The following is a 15798-nucleotide window of genomic DNA, read 5'->3' on the forward strand; positions in this document are numbered from 1 at the left end:
GCACTTTGAGTGGTTGGTTGACCAGAGCCAAAGCACTATAGAAATGCTCTCCATTTGCCATCTTGAGCTGCTTATTTTTGATGACTAGAAACTACACTAGGCAAATTATATTAGGGTACAACTGAAGTTTTCCGCTTATCTCATGGTCTTGTGGGATACCCTGTGCAGTGAAGGAAGCACTTCATATATCCTGATAATTTTGCCAAATCAAGGAACCTAATCTTCCTACTCTAATGAGACTATCCTATATTTCCTAAAAATGCTACTTATCTTGGAAACGTCTTTGGAAATGAGACAAACCCTAGAGGAGAAGAAAAGAACAAGAGGCACACGAAAGAAGAGAAGTGAAGCCCTGTATGAGCAGATTCACTATTTATTATGACTGTTTTTTGGCATCCGTCCTCCATAACAAATGACCATAAGCTGCATACGGCCCCATACAAATTTAGCACCAGCAGCCTCTGTCCTGTCCTGTGTTGTGGCAGCAGATCAGAAGGCAGGAGCGCACGGTGCCCCCCGCCGGCCCACCATAAGCAGTCTACCATATGGGCTGTGTTTGTCTGCCCGATAAGTCTTAATGGGATCAGGCCTATGGAAACCTCAGCCAAACCTCCTCTTCACTGAGAGAAGCAGGATCAGCACAGAGCAGATTTACACACTCACACCTTGAATGGAGCTGGGCTGCTCCTGCCAGCCATGTCATTCACTGTGTGATGGAGTCCAGATCTGAATGGATAGGATGAAGGGATGAACTGAAGGAGATGCATTGAAGGCACATGCAGTTTTTCACTTTTGATGGTCCTCATTTCAGTTGTGCTTCAGTCATGCAGACATGCTTAATGTTATTGCTCGGCCTTAGAAGAATAAAAATACATTTAAATATGTTTGCATTGTGATCCCTTCTTCTTCTTCTTCTTCTTCTTCTTCTTCTTCTTCTTCTTCTTCTTCTTCAGGCACTTATTTGCGTTTTTGTGCGAAAGCCTGGGGTTCAGTGTCACACTCAGTGAGGTGTTTTTATGGACATACTTGATCAGCATGAGTCCATGTTCAGGCCTATGTGTGTGTTTGCCGTTTTGTTGCTGATCATCGTAAATAGCTGAAGTCAATTTTCTCAGCTGGTGGTTGTGTTGGAATGCCTGGCATGGGTTCAGAAGGCCTGGGAAGTCTGGCACGACACTGTAATATAACATAAAAACATAAAGACTCCGCTGCAGTTAGTCTTTTCTTTATCACAAGTTGCTCTGCCATTTGATGGTGTATTAAAGTTCCATTGACACTAACTCCATTAATTAATGTTTGCGAGTTAACTGTGTATGATCCTTACCTTCTGTTCCTGGCTGATTCAAAAAGTGTTGACTTTCTTCAGCATGCAGGCTCACACACTGAGGATCAGTTGGATAAAATATATTTGAACTATAATTTTTACTTTTAACGTAAATTATCTTTAAGTCTTGAAAACTTTAAACTTCGATTATCAGAAGTTAGCTGAGTTTATGTAATTTTCATGGTGGATGGGGGAAAATTGAGGGTGTATCTTCATGCCTGTTTTTTTTTTTCTTTCAGTGACAAGTTAACAGCATTGTTACTGCCTAAGAGATGAGAATTTACTGAGCTGGGACAATCTCTGGATTGCTGTTCCTATTTAAATGTATTTTATGTGTCTTTTATAGCTGTGATTACACCTGCACAGGGACTGCAGTTGAAAATTAGCCGAGATGGCCAAACTGGCACATTTAGAGAAATGTCTATTAGTGGGCACTGTTCCTGTAATTTTAAAATGTATAGATTAATAAAATGAATAAATAATAAAAGGAATACCAAATAATTCAGCTCTTTTAACCTCTCTTTCTTTTCCCTCCACTCTTCTTTCTCAACTTCCCTCCAGGCCACAGAACAATGGTAAATTTTGCCCTGGCTCCAGCCGCCTCAACCAGTTGTGTAACACACGGCCGTGCCCACCTGGTGCCGTGGATTTCCGAGCCCAGCAGTGCGCTGAATACAACAGCAAACCCTTCAGGGGCTGGTACTACAAGTGGAAGCCCTACACCAAAGTGGATGGTAGGTGGCCAGCAGCGCACACTCACTGCAGCTCTCTGGGGTCAAAGGTGAAGGTAGGCACTCAACTCCCACTTCACCATAATGTGTTGTGGTGTCAGGTCAGTTCAGCTCAGTTAACCTTTATTCATTTCCTGAGGGCAACTGAGATGGAAAAAATGAGGCATGCCTGAAAACCAAGATGTAGGCCATTCTTAAACATCCATAAAAAACATACTTAAAACCATACAAGCATCACATAAATTTAAAAAAAATGTCAGGGAATCTTGGTCAAAGTAGCCTCTCAGGAAAAAAAAAAACAAAAAAAAATGCACACACCTCTGTTGTACTTATTTTACCAGCATGCATGTACAGCTGGTTTGGCATTGCAGAATATCCAAAATCCACAATGCAACAGTCATAAATCGTGTTCCATCATGTGACGGTACTTATTTCCTTTATGTTTATATCCATCCTGCCTGTACAATATACAAATAACATTAGAATATGTGGTAATCCAAACCTTATCTTTAGGATGCTTAATTATATTGTTTTGCCTCCATAATCCTTAAACTCACAATGCAGTACAACCACCAATTTTGTTTACAGGACATCAGACATGCTCATTCAGTTTACCAAAATAGCATAAAACTATACAACACACACACCACAGTTACCCCATAGAAGCACGCTACACAGTTATGTTTTCTATTTCCATGTGTTTGTGATATACATCACACACTGTCCAGTCCCACAGGCCACTGGTGGCACTGATGTACAGCATGTTTATTTCTGAGGAGGACTGGAGTGTGTGCGTGTCTATTCTCGGCAAAGATGTGAGGATTCAAGTCAAATTGTTATAATAATGATTTAACCTCAACATACCTATGGAAACTAGGAGGTCAGACAGACCAAGACATCCCTAAACTACCAAAAACATGCACAAAACCTAAAACACAAAAACTAAAATAACAAACAAAACCATGTCAATAGAACCATCAGACCTCTGTTGTCAAAAGAAAAGAACAAACAAAAGAGAGAGAGAGATGGCAAGAAGCCTCTTTGGTGTAAGTGGTGCACACATTGAGATGGAAAAAAACACCACAAGCTTTGTTGTAGATTTCTGGACAAACAAAATATTAAGAAAACTGACCTATGAGCTAAATATTTAAAATAGGTGTACTTGAAGGAAGTTGGTGACAAAAACACTGGCTATGCTTCCATCCAAATTTATCTATATCCAAAGTCATGTTTTCTTTTGTGCAAGTTCAATATTTGCATAAAAATAGTTGGATGGAAACCCCACCACTGCCCCATGAGTTGTCCTTCTGTTCTGCAAATTATTGTCCAAGACATTAATTAGGCCTCAGTGTTTTAGCTCATCCCAAGTCAGTTTAGAGTTAAATGTACGTGTCACAGGTATTCCCGTATCTGCTCTCATATCTTGGCATCTGGCATGACAGTTTTGGCCCAGAGTTCAAGAAATCTGTAAGAAATGCTTGAGACATTGCGTAATACTTTGTGAGAATCATGAAGGCATCCCCTATCACATTTCTACTTGGTTTATATAAAAAAGAAAGTAAATATTGGTGCTCAGAGGGCACAATGGCTCTAAATAAACAATGAGTTGCAGATCATTCAGGACAAGCTTTTTCTTGTCTTAGCCCTCTTATTTCTGCTCCCTGCCACACTCTGCTGAACCGAATCTTTTTATTAAGTGTCTCTGTAATGCCAGAATGTGCTTACCGCTGCAATGGTGAGGGCCAAGAAACCTGCAGGAGACTATCAGTACGCCCCTTTTGAAGAGAGCTTTGGGTAAACTGTCAGTGTAATGTGAATGATAGACATGTAGCCACCTGCACCCTCTGACACGGCGGGGATAGATTGAAAAGGAAGCCTGCAGGCCAGCTTTTACCTGTGTCAGAGAGAGAGAGAGGGAGAGAGGGAGAGGGAGAAGAAGGGAGAGAGAGAGAGAGAGGGGTGAAGGAGAGCGGTGTGTTTGGCCGTCGTCCCAGGTCTGTTTAAGCTGTTGATGAATGGGAAGAGAGGAAAGGAACAGATTCAGAACTGCCTTTTGGGACTTTGGGCCAAGTCACCTTCATTGTCATTTGTTTTAATCAAACACGACTGCAGAGACTTGCCTGTGATAACTGATCTGAACCACAAAATAAACCCATATCCTGAGCAAAATCTGCCTGGGTGCACTGGGTGCGACTTACTGTATTCTATTCTATTCTATTCTATTTGTGCATCGTGGTAACAGGTAGCAGCAGGAAATTTTCATTATGGTAAACTGAACTGTGTCTGGTTATAGTCATAGGACCATTTGACCACTTAAATTCAAATTAAATTCTCCTTCACTTGTAACTAAAAATCCACCAGTATCAGAGATTTTACTAATGTCTCACATCAAAATCCCTGAGAAACATGTCAAAAATAATAATAAAAAAAACGGTGTGAATTTTCTACACAGAAATAGTTGGAAAAATAATGATTTTATATAATAATGTCTAGCGTCGCCAAACTAATAGTCCAAGCCTTGTTCTCTGTTCAGTGAAAGTAATGGATTGGATCACTGCCTGGTATCGGTCAATAAGTAAAGTTTTGTGCTTGGTGTCCTTATTAAATAAGTGATACTAGTGCATCTCTAATTTTGACGATTAGCTGACTCAGACTTCCTCACTGATGATGTTCTGTATTTGCATGTTCTCTGTGCAGATGAAGACATCTGCAAGCTGTACTGCATCGCAGAGGACTTTGACTTCTTCTTCGCCATGTCAAGCAAAGTCAAAGATGGCACCTCCTGCTCTGACCAGAAAGGAGATGTCTGTATCGAAGGAGTGTGCGAGGTACATTGGCTGCTTAAAGAATTAATGAATGTGTATGTGCACAGAAAAAACACATTTTCAGTATTAAAGATGCACAAGGCACCTTTTCCCTCAATGTATTGCTTGGACCAGCTTTAAATATGCATGTTATGTAAGCTAACAGGTTAACCTATTTTTCAGCACTCATACAGCAGAGGTTAATTCAGCTTGAGTTTGTCAAGTCTGTCAAATTGTGCCTCCGTATTAAGTTGTTAACAGAGTAGAGAACAAAAAAGGGTTAATTTTGTTTCAAGAAACAATTATAAATATTTGAAAGGAAGAGAATGTCTTGGAAACAGCTTCAATGGTTGTGTGACTGTTTGTCATGCTGGTAGACTAGAAGGAGAATGGAAAAGACTCGCCGTAAGAGGAAGCAATCGCTCCTACTCATCTGCTCATGCTAACATCATTGTATGTGTATGTGTGTGTCTGTGTTTGTGTGTGTGTGTGTGTGTAGGCGGTGGGCTGTGACCAGGTTCTGAGCTCCAAGGCCGCTCTGGACGCCTGTGGAGTGTGTAAGGGAGACAACTCCACCTGCAAGTTCTTCAAAGGCCAATACACACTGCAGCACAGGGCCAACGGTAGGCTGATGTTTTCCTTCGTGTGTGTGTGTGTGTGTGTGTGTGTGTGTGTGTGTCTTTGCATGTTAGATGGCATGTACTGAGTACTTTTGTAAGACAAATAATTTACTGAGCCCAATTTGTCTTCATTCAGTGTAGGACTCCTGGCCACTGAATAAGGCAGAGGTGGGTCTTCATTTTGGTGAACATGTAGAGCGTTTACCAGAAGTGGTTTATTTAGCAATTTTTTTGTCTGAAAATACCTTGGTTTTGGATGCACTGTGCAGACAAATTGAGAGTCAAGACTGGGATTACACTGTATGAACAGTTTGACAATTTGATTCATATCCTTTTCGCTGCTGTTGGTCAAAGTTGCTGATCAACTCCATTCTAACAGAAATGGCCACGGTTTTTTGAACCTTGCTTCTCCATTAGGCATGAGATTAAAAGCTTTTTTGTTGGACATTCAAGAGAACATGTGGTGAATAAATGTTACACAATATATACTTTTTGGGTGAAGTATTCCTCTAAGAGAACACACATAGATATAAATAAGATCTATCTATAGGTGTGCACGCACGCACACACACACACACACACACACACACACACACAGACACACACACACACACACACACACACAGACACACACACACACACACACACACACACATTTCATGCCACTTCATAATGGATCTTCGCACTTCATCCCTGTCTGGTAATCCGTATAGACCAGATATAAAGCTGAGTGCAGGATGAGGTAAAGCAGGGATGTTGATCTATCTGCCTCAAAGTTTCTGTGTGTGTGTGTGTGTGTGTGTGTGTGCGTATAGTTTTGAGTGTACAATGGAACATAGTGAACAGCACCCTAATGTCTCTTGCATTCCACATGCAATAAAATGTAGAATCACATTTTTTGGTCATGGTAAAAAAAAACAAAAAAAACAAAAAAAACAACAGCAGCAACAACAGCAGTAAAAAAAAGTTAAATTTGAATTTAAAAGTTAAATCTCTACACTGTTTTTCTTATAAACCAAGTAAAAAAAATGCCGTGTGGGATGAGATAATCCCATTTGTTTCCAAAGCAGTTTCAACTGTTTCAGGAAATTTTTCTGGCAGTAAGTATAAATCCATTGCAACAAGACAAGGAATCAAGTAAATCAGCACACGAGTAGCAAGAAAATGATTCTTGACTCAAGAATACTGGAAACAAGTGGGATTGTCTCATCCTACTGGCACTTGTTTAATTTTTTTTCAGTTAAATATCAACTGTATTTAAATGAGAATAAATGGCCTTCCCTTCCCATTCAAACCTTCTTTCTCCCTTCATTTCTAGAGTACTACTCCATGGTGACGGTGCCAGTTGGGGCGCGCAGCATCCGAGTGCAGGAGATGGAGGTTTCCACTAGCTACTTGGCCGTCCGCTCCCTGAAGAGGAAGTATTACCTGACAGGGGACTGGACGGTGGACTGGCCAGGGAAGTTCCACTTTGGTGGGACTGTGTTCGACTACCAGCGCTCCTTCAACAAGCCAGAGAGCTTGTACGCTGCGGGACCTACTAATGAGACGCTGGTGTTTGAAGTAAGCCGCCGCTGCCGGGTGACAACCGTTTATGGCAATTGACAATGACAGGGGCCCTGGCAGAACCGCCGCGCCTTTTTTTTCTGGACCTGAGGTCTAAATGGAAAAAAAAAGTTAGAGGAGGGGCGGGTGTAGCTGACTCTAATTCCTCTGTTATCTGGGGATTAATTGTGCAGGGTGGTCAGTTACGTCAGGGGTGTTGTGGCTGCAGGGAGCACTTGAGGGGGCTTTCATCTCAATAAATGAGAGGTTTTAAGGGTTCAAACAGGTCGTCCTGAACTTTGAACCTTAACCAGAGCTGTTCACTTCATATAACAGAGAAAAAAGGGGAGAAAGAAAATGAAAATGATGTCGTGCATTGAGGATTTATCTGAACCCAGGCCAACTGTTTAACATCAATAGAAAGACAGGGGAGAGCAGTGTTGGACATCAGAACTGAGAGAGAGTGAAAGCCAAGGGGAGAGCGAGTAACAGAAAGAAGAGAGAGAGAAGATGAAAGAGAGAGCGATATTGCTCAATTAGTCTAAATGGTCTTTTGTGCCACTTTCACCATTCAGGTCAGAGTGAAGGACTCACATGGAAGAGGCCTCCTCTTGCGTACACAGCACACATCTTGGTTCTTGGACACTCCAGTGTAAACACAGAGACACGTGTTTTGTCCATACACACATCCAAGGCCGCGGATGTGGCCACTGTAGACACTGAACTGAAACACGCTGTGTGTTGCAGCCATGTGATTCCTGGCTAATAGAGCAAGCAAACTTCCCAAACCTTGTCTATACATAGCTGGGTAAATGAGAAAACTTTTTTCCCTCTTCATTTTGGAGAGAAAAAAAGCTTTTTTTTCTTCTGTCCACACTAACACACCATATCCATCCATCAAGAATGAATATTTTAGAATATGTGCCCCAAAGTGGATTCATTTTAATATGCAGGTTGTTCAATCAGGAGAGACTGCGAGTCAAAAAAGAGAGATATGTGAATTCTTGAAATGGCATAATATGCATTAGTTGTGTGAAGAGGAGGAAAATTGGTGCTTACATGCCAGCAGCAAATTAATCTTCATTGGCAGTGATCCAGTGTAGTATGCCCCTTTACAGTATATGTAGGAATGTCCCCCTGGAGTCCAGACACGGCTGGTAGTGAAGACTGGAGAACTCAGAAGCTGAAGAGACCTCATCCTGGACCACAGTCATCAAGCCAGTCTTTGTCAGTGTGGAGTAATGGGGCTGTGTAGGAGGGTCAGTGTTAGAGTTTGGAACCTGATCAGAGATTGTAGATATGGTGGGACATTTTGATGTACAATACGGCCCTTGGGGGGAGTACCAGTGTCTCAAATTTGATGTGAGCAGAGATGGGTAGACAGTGAAATGAGCTGTAGTGAATTTTGGTTGGTTGAACACCAGACAGGCTGCGATGCTCTGGATGCGCCTTTGAGCGCTGATATAAGGACCAAGTAGTCCGGCCAGAAGAGTGTTTCGGTAGTCTAGGCGTGAGATGACATGTGCCTGGAGTGGAGCTGCATTGTTTCTCCCAACAAGAAATAAATGTACTGTGCAAATCTTATAATGATAATGACAATAAGCACTTTTGAAAACATAAGTTACAAAGTGCTTCATCAAAGAGGAATGAAAATAAAAAAGAGAATTAAAGTACAATGCAAGATCAAAAATTAAAACAAAATAAGCCGGCAAAATAAGCAGTTGGTATAAAAGAAAAACAAAGATAGCAGAAAGGAACCAAGAAATGAGAATACAAGTACTCTACAGAAACAAAACATAAGTGAGTTTTCAGCAGCCATTTAAAACAATCAATAGATTTAGCAGATTTTATAGCTTGAGGTAGACGGTTCCAAAGTGATGTGGATACAACTGCAAAGGCACGATTACCTTTGGATTTATAGAGTGAACTTATATTGTAGATTGTTCTAGAGGGAAAACCTGCTGGAGTGGATAGTTGCCACAATGTTGGCAGCAAAGGACAGCTGGTTGTCCAGGATCACCCCGAGGTTCTTGGCATTCAGAGAGGACAGCACACCGGTGTTCTCCACTGTGATGGAGAGGGCTGACCCAGGGGAACTGATTGGACAAGGAACCTGGCACTCTGAAGGCTGAATGATGAGGTGGTGAAGGGATAGAGGTGGGCCGCAAAACACAGCAGTGCTGAAATGACAGCTGAATGACAGCAGAGAGAGTAGTTTTAAGGTTTGGCAGCAGCAGATAATTGGCTAACAGTAGTCATGTCAAGATGTGATTGATTGGAGAGACAGAGAGGGAGATAGTAGCGTCTAAAATGACAGCGTGGGAATCTGTCCATAAGGGTTAAGTAAACATGCATCAGAGATAGCCCTCCTCATTGAACTTTTGCTAAGTTTAATTTCAGCTTCATTATCTGTCCTAACCTTGTTCCCATGCATGCATGGTTTTCTGGACAAAGGAAAAAACCCAGAGGAAGGCCCCCAGTCACTGTGGAGAAAGGGGGGAGTTAATAAGAGCCACCCACCATCCTCTTACTGGTCTCTCAAGTTGTCCATCTGCATATGAATGGAAAAGCACAACTTGTCAATACTCCCAGTGATTTGTAAGAGCAAGAATTTTGCTGACTAGTCTATTGTAAAAACAAAGTTTCACGTGTGGTTTTGTTTTCTTCATGCATGTCATATAATATCATTAATGCCATGGGTCAGGGGAAAATGCAGCTCATTAGAGTAGATGTCAGTGTTCTGGGTCCTTGTTAAGCCTATCATTGTTGACACCAGACTTTTGGAAAATGGCCCAATGTTCTTGGAAAACAAAAGACTCGAATAGGCCATTTTCAAATATACTAGCTTTAGCATGGACATAGATTTAGTCAGCTGGCCTTCAGAAGAAGGCATGAAAAGTATATGATCAGTTGACTGCTTGGAGTGAAACGTTCTGCCTAGTACAGCAGGTGATTTACAAGCTGATGAACACTTCAGCACGTAAAGAATTGGTGGTGTGTCAGGAGCCAGAGTTCTCAGGCAAGAGCGAGTCTTTACCCGTCCCGGATCAGCAGAATGTGACGCTGGATAGGCCAATCCCCCTGATAGCCAAAGTAATGTTCGACGAGTGGCCAGGTCGATTGCCCCTTGACAAGTCTGTAGGGGTTGTAGTGGGATGTGTGGGATGTGCTTCCCTCTTAGCTTTGTCAGCAAAAGCATTTATTTTCACTTGAACTATGAACCCTGGCCGTGGAAACAGAATTAGAAACCAGGTGAAGGCTAGACGTTTGGAGTTTTTTCCCTCCACCACAGGCGAAGCAAAAGTCATGTAAAAGCGAGTCTCCTTTCAGCCCCTCGGGCTGCAATTGAACTGAAATACTGCGGTTAAAGCACGAGTGATTGGCCCGTAAATCCAGAAGAAATACCATTGTGATATTTCCAAACTGCCTCACTGGTCACTTGTTTGGCAGCCAGGAAATGTCTGTGTGTTTGTGTTGCTATTTTAGAGGAGAGGATTATGTTTGCGGACAGTTTATCATAGTAGCTGTTGTGTAGTTGTGTATTGTTGTTTTACTCCTACAAGACAAATATTTGCAGATTATTTCTGATCAGTGGTGAAAACCTAGTTAACGCTCTATTAGTTGAATCTTACAGGAAAGATTTAAAATTTACCCTGCAGCATGAATTTGAAGGGCAATAGTATGTTACCCAGGCAATATTATCTAATAACCTATCTGATCATTGACAGCACAGTCTAAAAGGCTCAGGTTACACTGCCTTTATCATTTATTGCTCAGCAGTGTCTCAGTTACTTAATAAGGCTCTGTACACACACTTTTTTTTTGCTGTCACACTGCAAAGGATGAGATAATCCCACTTATTTTCTATGCAGTTTCACTTGTTCCAGGAGCTTTTCTGGGAACAAGTATAATATGTACAAACAAGGCAGAAAAAGGTGGTGGCTTGGATGGTCGGGATAGTATCAAGAAAATGACTGGAATAAAATCTGGAAACAAGTTGATCAACCTTGGAAACAAGTAGCTGTATGTCATCCCACTTTTTTACTTGTTTCAAGAAAAACAAAAGTAACACACTGAGATTCATTTTTAAGTGGAAAAAAACCAACAACAACAGTGCTGAGAGTTTTTTTGGATTGATATAGAAGAGAAAAATGGCCAGTGACTTTTTTGACACCTTGTAACCATAAGGAGTGTTTTATTTTCCAAAAATTAACAAGACCAACTCAATATGGCTGCTTCACATGAGCAGTATTAGTGTAACTAAGAGGCCACTCACACTGGCAAGTTTGATCCGCGCCCAAGCACGATTGCCCTTAAAATCCGGATTCTTTGACCAGTGTGATCGCTCCGTATCGTGCTTGAATACAGTACACTTCCCCCGCTCTGGCACGGTTGGAAGGGGTGTGCTTCTGCACGGTACGGGCGCGTACATGAGCACATGCACGGTCGCGCACGCAGTGCGCGGATGTAAATCATGCAACTTTCCTCCTGCCTCTGCAAAACTGTTTAATGTGCACAGCGCGATTACCGGCGAATGGCCGCGTTGCGCAATCAATAATCAACCATGTTGTCTGTGTCATTGTCCGTTGTGCTGCTGCAACCGCGTATAAACACAAGTCGGTTTATAATGAAAGTACAGCAGTCTGTGTGCGGCGATCCGGCAGACCTGGTGCTGGTCGGCACCGCGTCGGCACCGGCCGCGGCACCGCGCGGTGTGCGGTCACCCGGTCACCCGGTCTGCCGGATCTGACAGGTGCCGCTCCGGCTGTCAGTTGGACCTTGCTGAAGAAGGAGGAAGTTACCTCCGAAACTGTCAAGGTAAATAAACATCCCATGTCTGATTAAAAGGACCAAAAACGTTTTTTAGTTAAAAGGAAGACATGATGTATTTGAACTACATTGATTTATAATGACGTCGGGCCATGCCTGTTGTTGTCGTATTTCAACGTGATGACGTGCACACCGGGGGCAATCGTGCTTGGGCGCGTTTGGGCTTTAGGTAATGTGAGTGCAGGCCAGCCGGGGACTGGGGAGGGGGGGATTTTGGCTTTAGCACGATACGGGCTCAAACTTGCCAATGTGAGTGGGCCCTAAGAGGTTCGCCGATTTTTTTATTTTTTTTTTTTTATTTTTTTTTTTTTAAAACATGGTTGGATTACAACCCTCTAACGTCACTTCAGTTGGCTTGAGGGCGGGGTGGGCACTCTAGTCCTAGTCTGGAGATAGTCTGGTAATGGAAATGCAAATCAGCATGGCACAATTTGACTAGGCATGGCGAAAAGTGCCATTGGAAGAACAGTACATGTGTGAACAAGGACTTAGGGCGTCTTTATCTTATAAAGTAGAGGGCTTGCATCGACTGACAGCGTTGCTCCAGGCTCGCCTGTGAGTCCCAGTCATGCGTCTGTCCAGCAGAGCACTCAGTAGTGGCATTCTGCTGATCTGCAGATGATATGACCGTAATCCCTCTAAGTATGTCCTGTAATTACAAAAGAGAAAGGGGTTGATAGAGAGAGAGGGAGGAAGAGAGAGGGAGATTAAAAGATTAAGAATTCTGCAATTGAACTCTATGGATGTGAGAAGTTAAGGTCAGGGCAGTGGGAGACTTAAACGTTTTCCTGCAAATGGAAAGAGCCAAAACAGAGAAAAAAAGGAAATCGAGTTTTAGAGTTTTTCACACATCCTCATGCATTCTGGCGCGCTCACAGAAAAAAAAGAAAAGAAAGTAGTGTGAGGGGGTTTAGACAGGTTACACATCAATCACTACCAGAGTCTTACTCAGCTTGAAACACTCAAAGGAAAACAAATGTTGAGGAGTGTGAGCGTAAACTGTGAGAAGGTGTTCACATCTGCTCCGCTGCTCAGCTGCTCAGCTGTTCAGGGAGAAAAGAGAGAGAGGGAAGCGAGAGAGAAGTAGCTAACAAGAGGAGGAGGGGGAGGGAGCAGACATAACATATGGTTGCCTCTGGAGCTGCTGCTGGAAACGAAGCAGGGATTATTCCCTCTGATTTCACATTCTTGAGGCTTGGTGTGGCGAGGTCATGCCAGTCCAGGGCAGAACATGGTCGGTCTGCAAGACAGATTGATATCTGTGTCTGTCACATAGTAATTCATCATCATCTCATCTGACTTGATGAGTGGGGCGGTGGTGGGACTGTGAAAACCATGGCACCCTGTGGTAGGATGTTGCTCTGTGGGACAACATGGACTCAGTGACATCAATCACTTTAAACTAACAGAGAGAAACCTCATCATGATCCTTTTCTGTGTGAGGGATGCATTTCATTCAACAAACATGGATTCTCTATGACCCTGAAGAAAAGCACAGATATTTACAGTTCATGTCCTGCCTTTCCATACTGCAAACTAGAATGCACTCTCCAAAGGACTGCACTGCTTTTTGTGGCCACTAAATCTGAACAAATAAGACAAAAAGAAACCGTGTAATCCATAAGACACTTGGAAAGAAATGCACCCCTAACTGTGCAGCCAAGCAAATATGTCATGTCATGTTGTGTATAAATTAAGGAATATACATACATTTGGTGCAAAATATGCCCATGTCTATGCAAATGGCCACAATCCATTCCTTGTGAATTTGTAATCCTACATACTACCGTCACTAAATAACTGTTACATCTATACACATTATTCTTCACTTTTAAGTGAAATTGAATTTTTGAGTGTCTAAATATCACTGTAGGTGTTTGTAATCAAGTCTTCTGGAAGAGCAAGTGCAGCTCAATGTCCTCCAGGTCATATCAATATCCTACATGCACTTAACAATTTGTAGATCCCCAACTGAAATACAGAAACAAATGGAAGAATCTTCATAAGTATAGATTCACATTTTTTGGCACATTATTGTCAGCTAGATTGTAGCCTTGCTGCCAGCTCCTGGCTTACAGATTAGTAAGCCAATGCTTACGTCAAGCAGATGTGGTGGTCCTTGTTTCCCAGATTGCTAGCTAATTTAATAAATTACGTGTATCTGAAGTCCTCCATTACTGTATATATCACTAGTCTTATATTTGCCAGTCTTTGGGTAGAGTTTCCCATCCTGACTGTTCCAGCTGGCACATGTGTGGAAAGCATCATGAAGTTAGGGTTGCTGTGGTGACAGAGTGCAGATGTTTGGGGGCTTTTGGATCTTATTCTTAGTTCTTATTGTTATAATTCCCAGTTCGCATTTGGAGATGAGCCTTGGGATGAATTTTCCCAAGACAGAACTGCTAAAGACAGGACATTTTGAATATATCTGAAATAAGTTTGAAATTCACTGTGTTTTTTCTACAGTCTGTAGTACACAGTGGTTGGTTGGGTGTATTATTCAGTTTGACTAGCTTTGAAAAGGGAAGTCATTTATTTATTCAACTTTAATGCTTCAAAGGCTTAAAGGTCCTATATTAAAGACACCCCAAAGAAGTGTTATGCCGAGTTCCTTTTTTCTAGCTGCTCTTGTACATCACTGTTGGTTAATTGCTGCACGAATATCAGTGATGGTAAGAGTGTGTTTGCTTGTATAAGCATTCATTCCTGGTGTGGTTAATGATTTGTGGCAATGGGTTTTGGCTGGTTGGGATTTGTAGCATCAACAGAGGAAGTGTGGGTGTCGAAGTGTCTGAAACCAAGGTTACGGTTTCTCATGGAGATACTTCAGTTATGTTAGCCTAAACTTTCTCAGGTTCAGAGGGGACAATGTGAATTTGTCTGAGTCAGTATGTCTGTTGTAGGGATGTATCCGAATCTGAATATGTTATTCAGAACAGCACAAATAATGCAGTGGAAACAGATATTTTTCCTACCCGAATATATGGTGAATATGCTTGTTATTATTCAGATTTTATAAAAAGAAGTCAGCTCTTTGTCCATTTCTCACAGCCTTTATCTAAACCTCTTACATTATACATATACATAGAGTGAGAATGACAGAGAAACCGAGAAACATATGTCTGTTGTATCTGCAGCTCTCTCTCTCTCTCTCACACACACACACACACACACGCACACACACACGTACACACACACACACACACACACACACACACACACACACACACACACACACACACACACACGGGCCAGACGTACAAACACACCAACACATTTTGCAATTTTGCACTGCATTGCACTGCAAAAGTGACCATAAGACCATAGGACTATACTTTCACAAACTGGTGGTTTCATTTACTACTAATTATTAAAATGTGATCGCTATATTCTGTCATCACCCCCACCGAGTCAGTGGACTGCAGGAAGCCGGCTGAGAGTGGAGTGTTCTGCCAGTCAGCGAAGTCTCACATTGGCGTAAAAGCCTGGTGTGGCAGCTGGATTTCTTTCAAACCCCCACAACCTATATATCAAAAAGAAGCTTAGAACTGGTAGTTTTTTGTGTTGATTTCCCCTATTTAAAAAACCCAGATGAAATATTGAAATATTGGAATTTTTACTTGCCTTCGCCCTATGTGCGCTGGGATTGGCTCCCCGCGACCCTAGTGAGGATAAGCGGTTTAGAAGATGAATGATGAATGATGAATTTTTACTTAGTGTTAGCAGTCGTGTAGAGATTACAGCCCTTAGAAAGAAGCAGTCTGTGTTTTTTCTGCTTTTGATAGTTTGGTATCAAAAGTCCAGAGAGGAAAGGGGCAAACAGACAGGGCAAGGTGGAATCGGTCTTTTATGATACAGCTGGCTTTCCTTTGTAGTTGGCCAGTGTAAACATGCTTGACAGATACTCGTGTAGTCCTAATTACTCACTGAGCCACCTTCACCAT

General features: G+C 42.1%; 1 protein-coding gene across 1 annotated transcript in view; it reads left to right on the top strand.

The window, feature by feature from the left end:
* adamts18 (ADAM metallopeptidase with thrombospondin type 1 motif, 18) overlaps nucleotides 1-15798 on the top strand; it is an 83619-nt gene that overhangs the window by 40587 nt on the left and 27234 nt on the right. The window contains exons 13-16 of the mRNA XM_030044718.1: nucleotides 1886-2058; nucleotides 4753-4883; nucleotides 5359-5482; nucleotides 6798-7042. Of these exons, the coding sequence (XP_029900578.1) occupies nucleotides 1886-2058; nucleotides 4753-4883; nucleotides 5359-5482; nucleotides 6798-7042 (673 nt within the window). The remainder of the gene's footprint in view (nucleotides 1-1885; nucleotides 2059-4752; nucleotides 4884-5358; nucleotides 5483-6797; nucleotides 7043-15798) is intronic.

Source organism: Myripristis murdjan, chromosome 3 (genome assembly GCF_902150065.1).
Source record: "Myripristis murdjan chromosome 3, fMyrMur1.1, whole genome shotgun sequence".
NCBI classification, from domain to species: domain Eukaryota; kingdom Metazoa; phylum Chordata; class Actinopteri; order Holocentriformes; family Holocentridae; genus Myripristis; species Myripristis murdjan.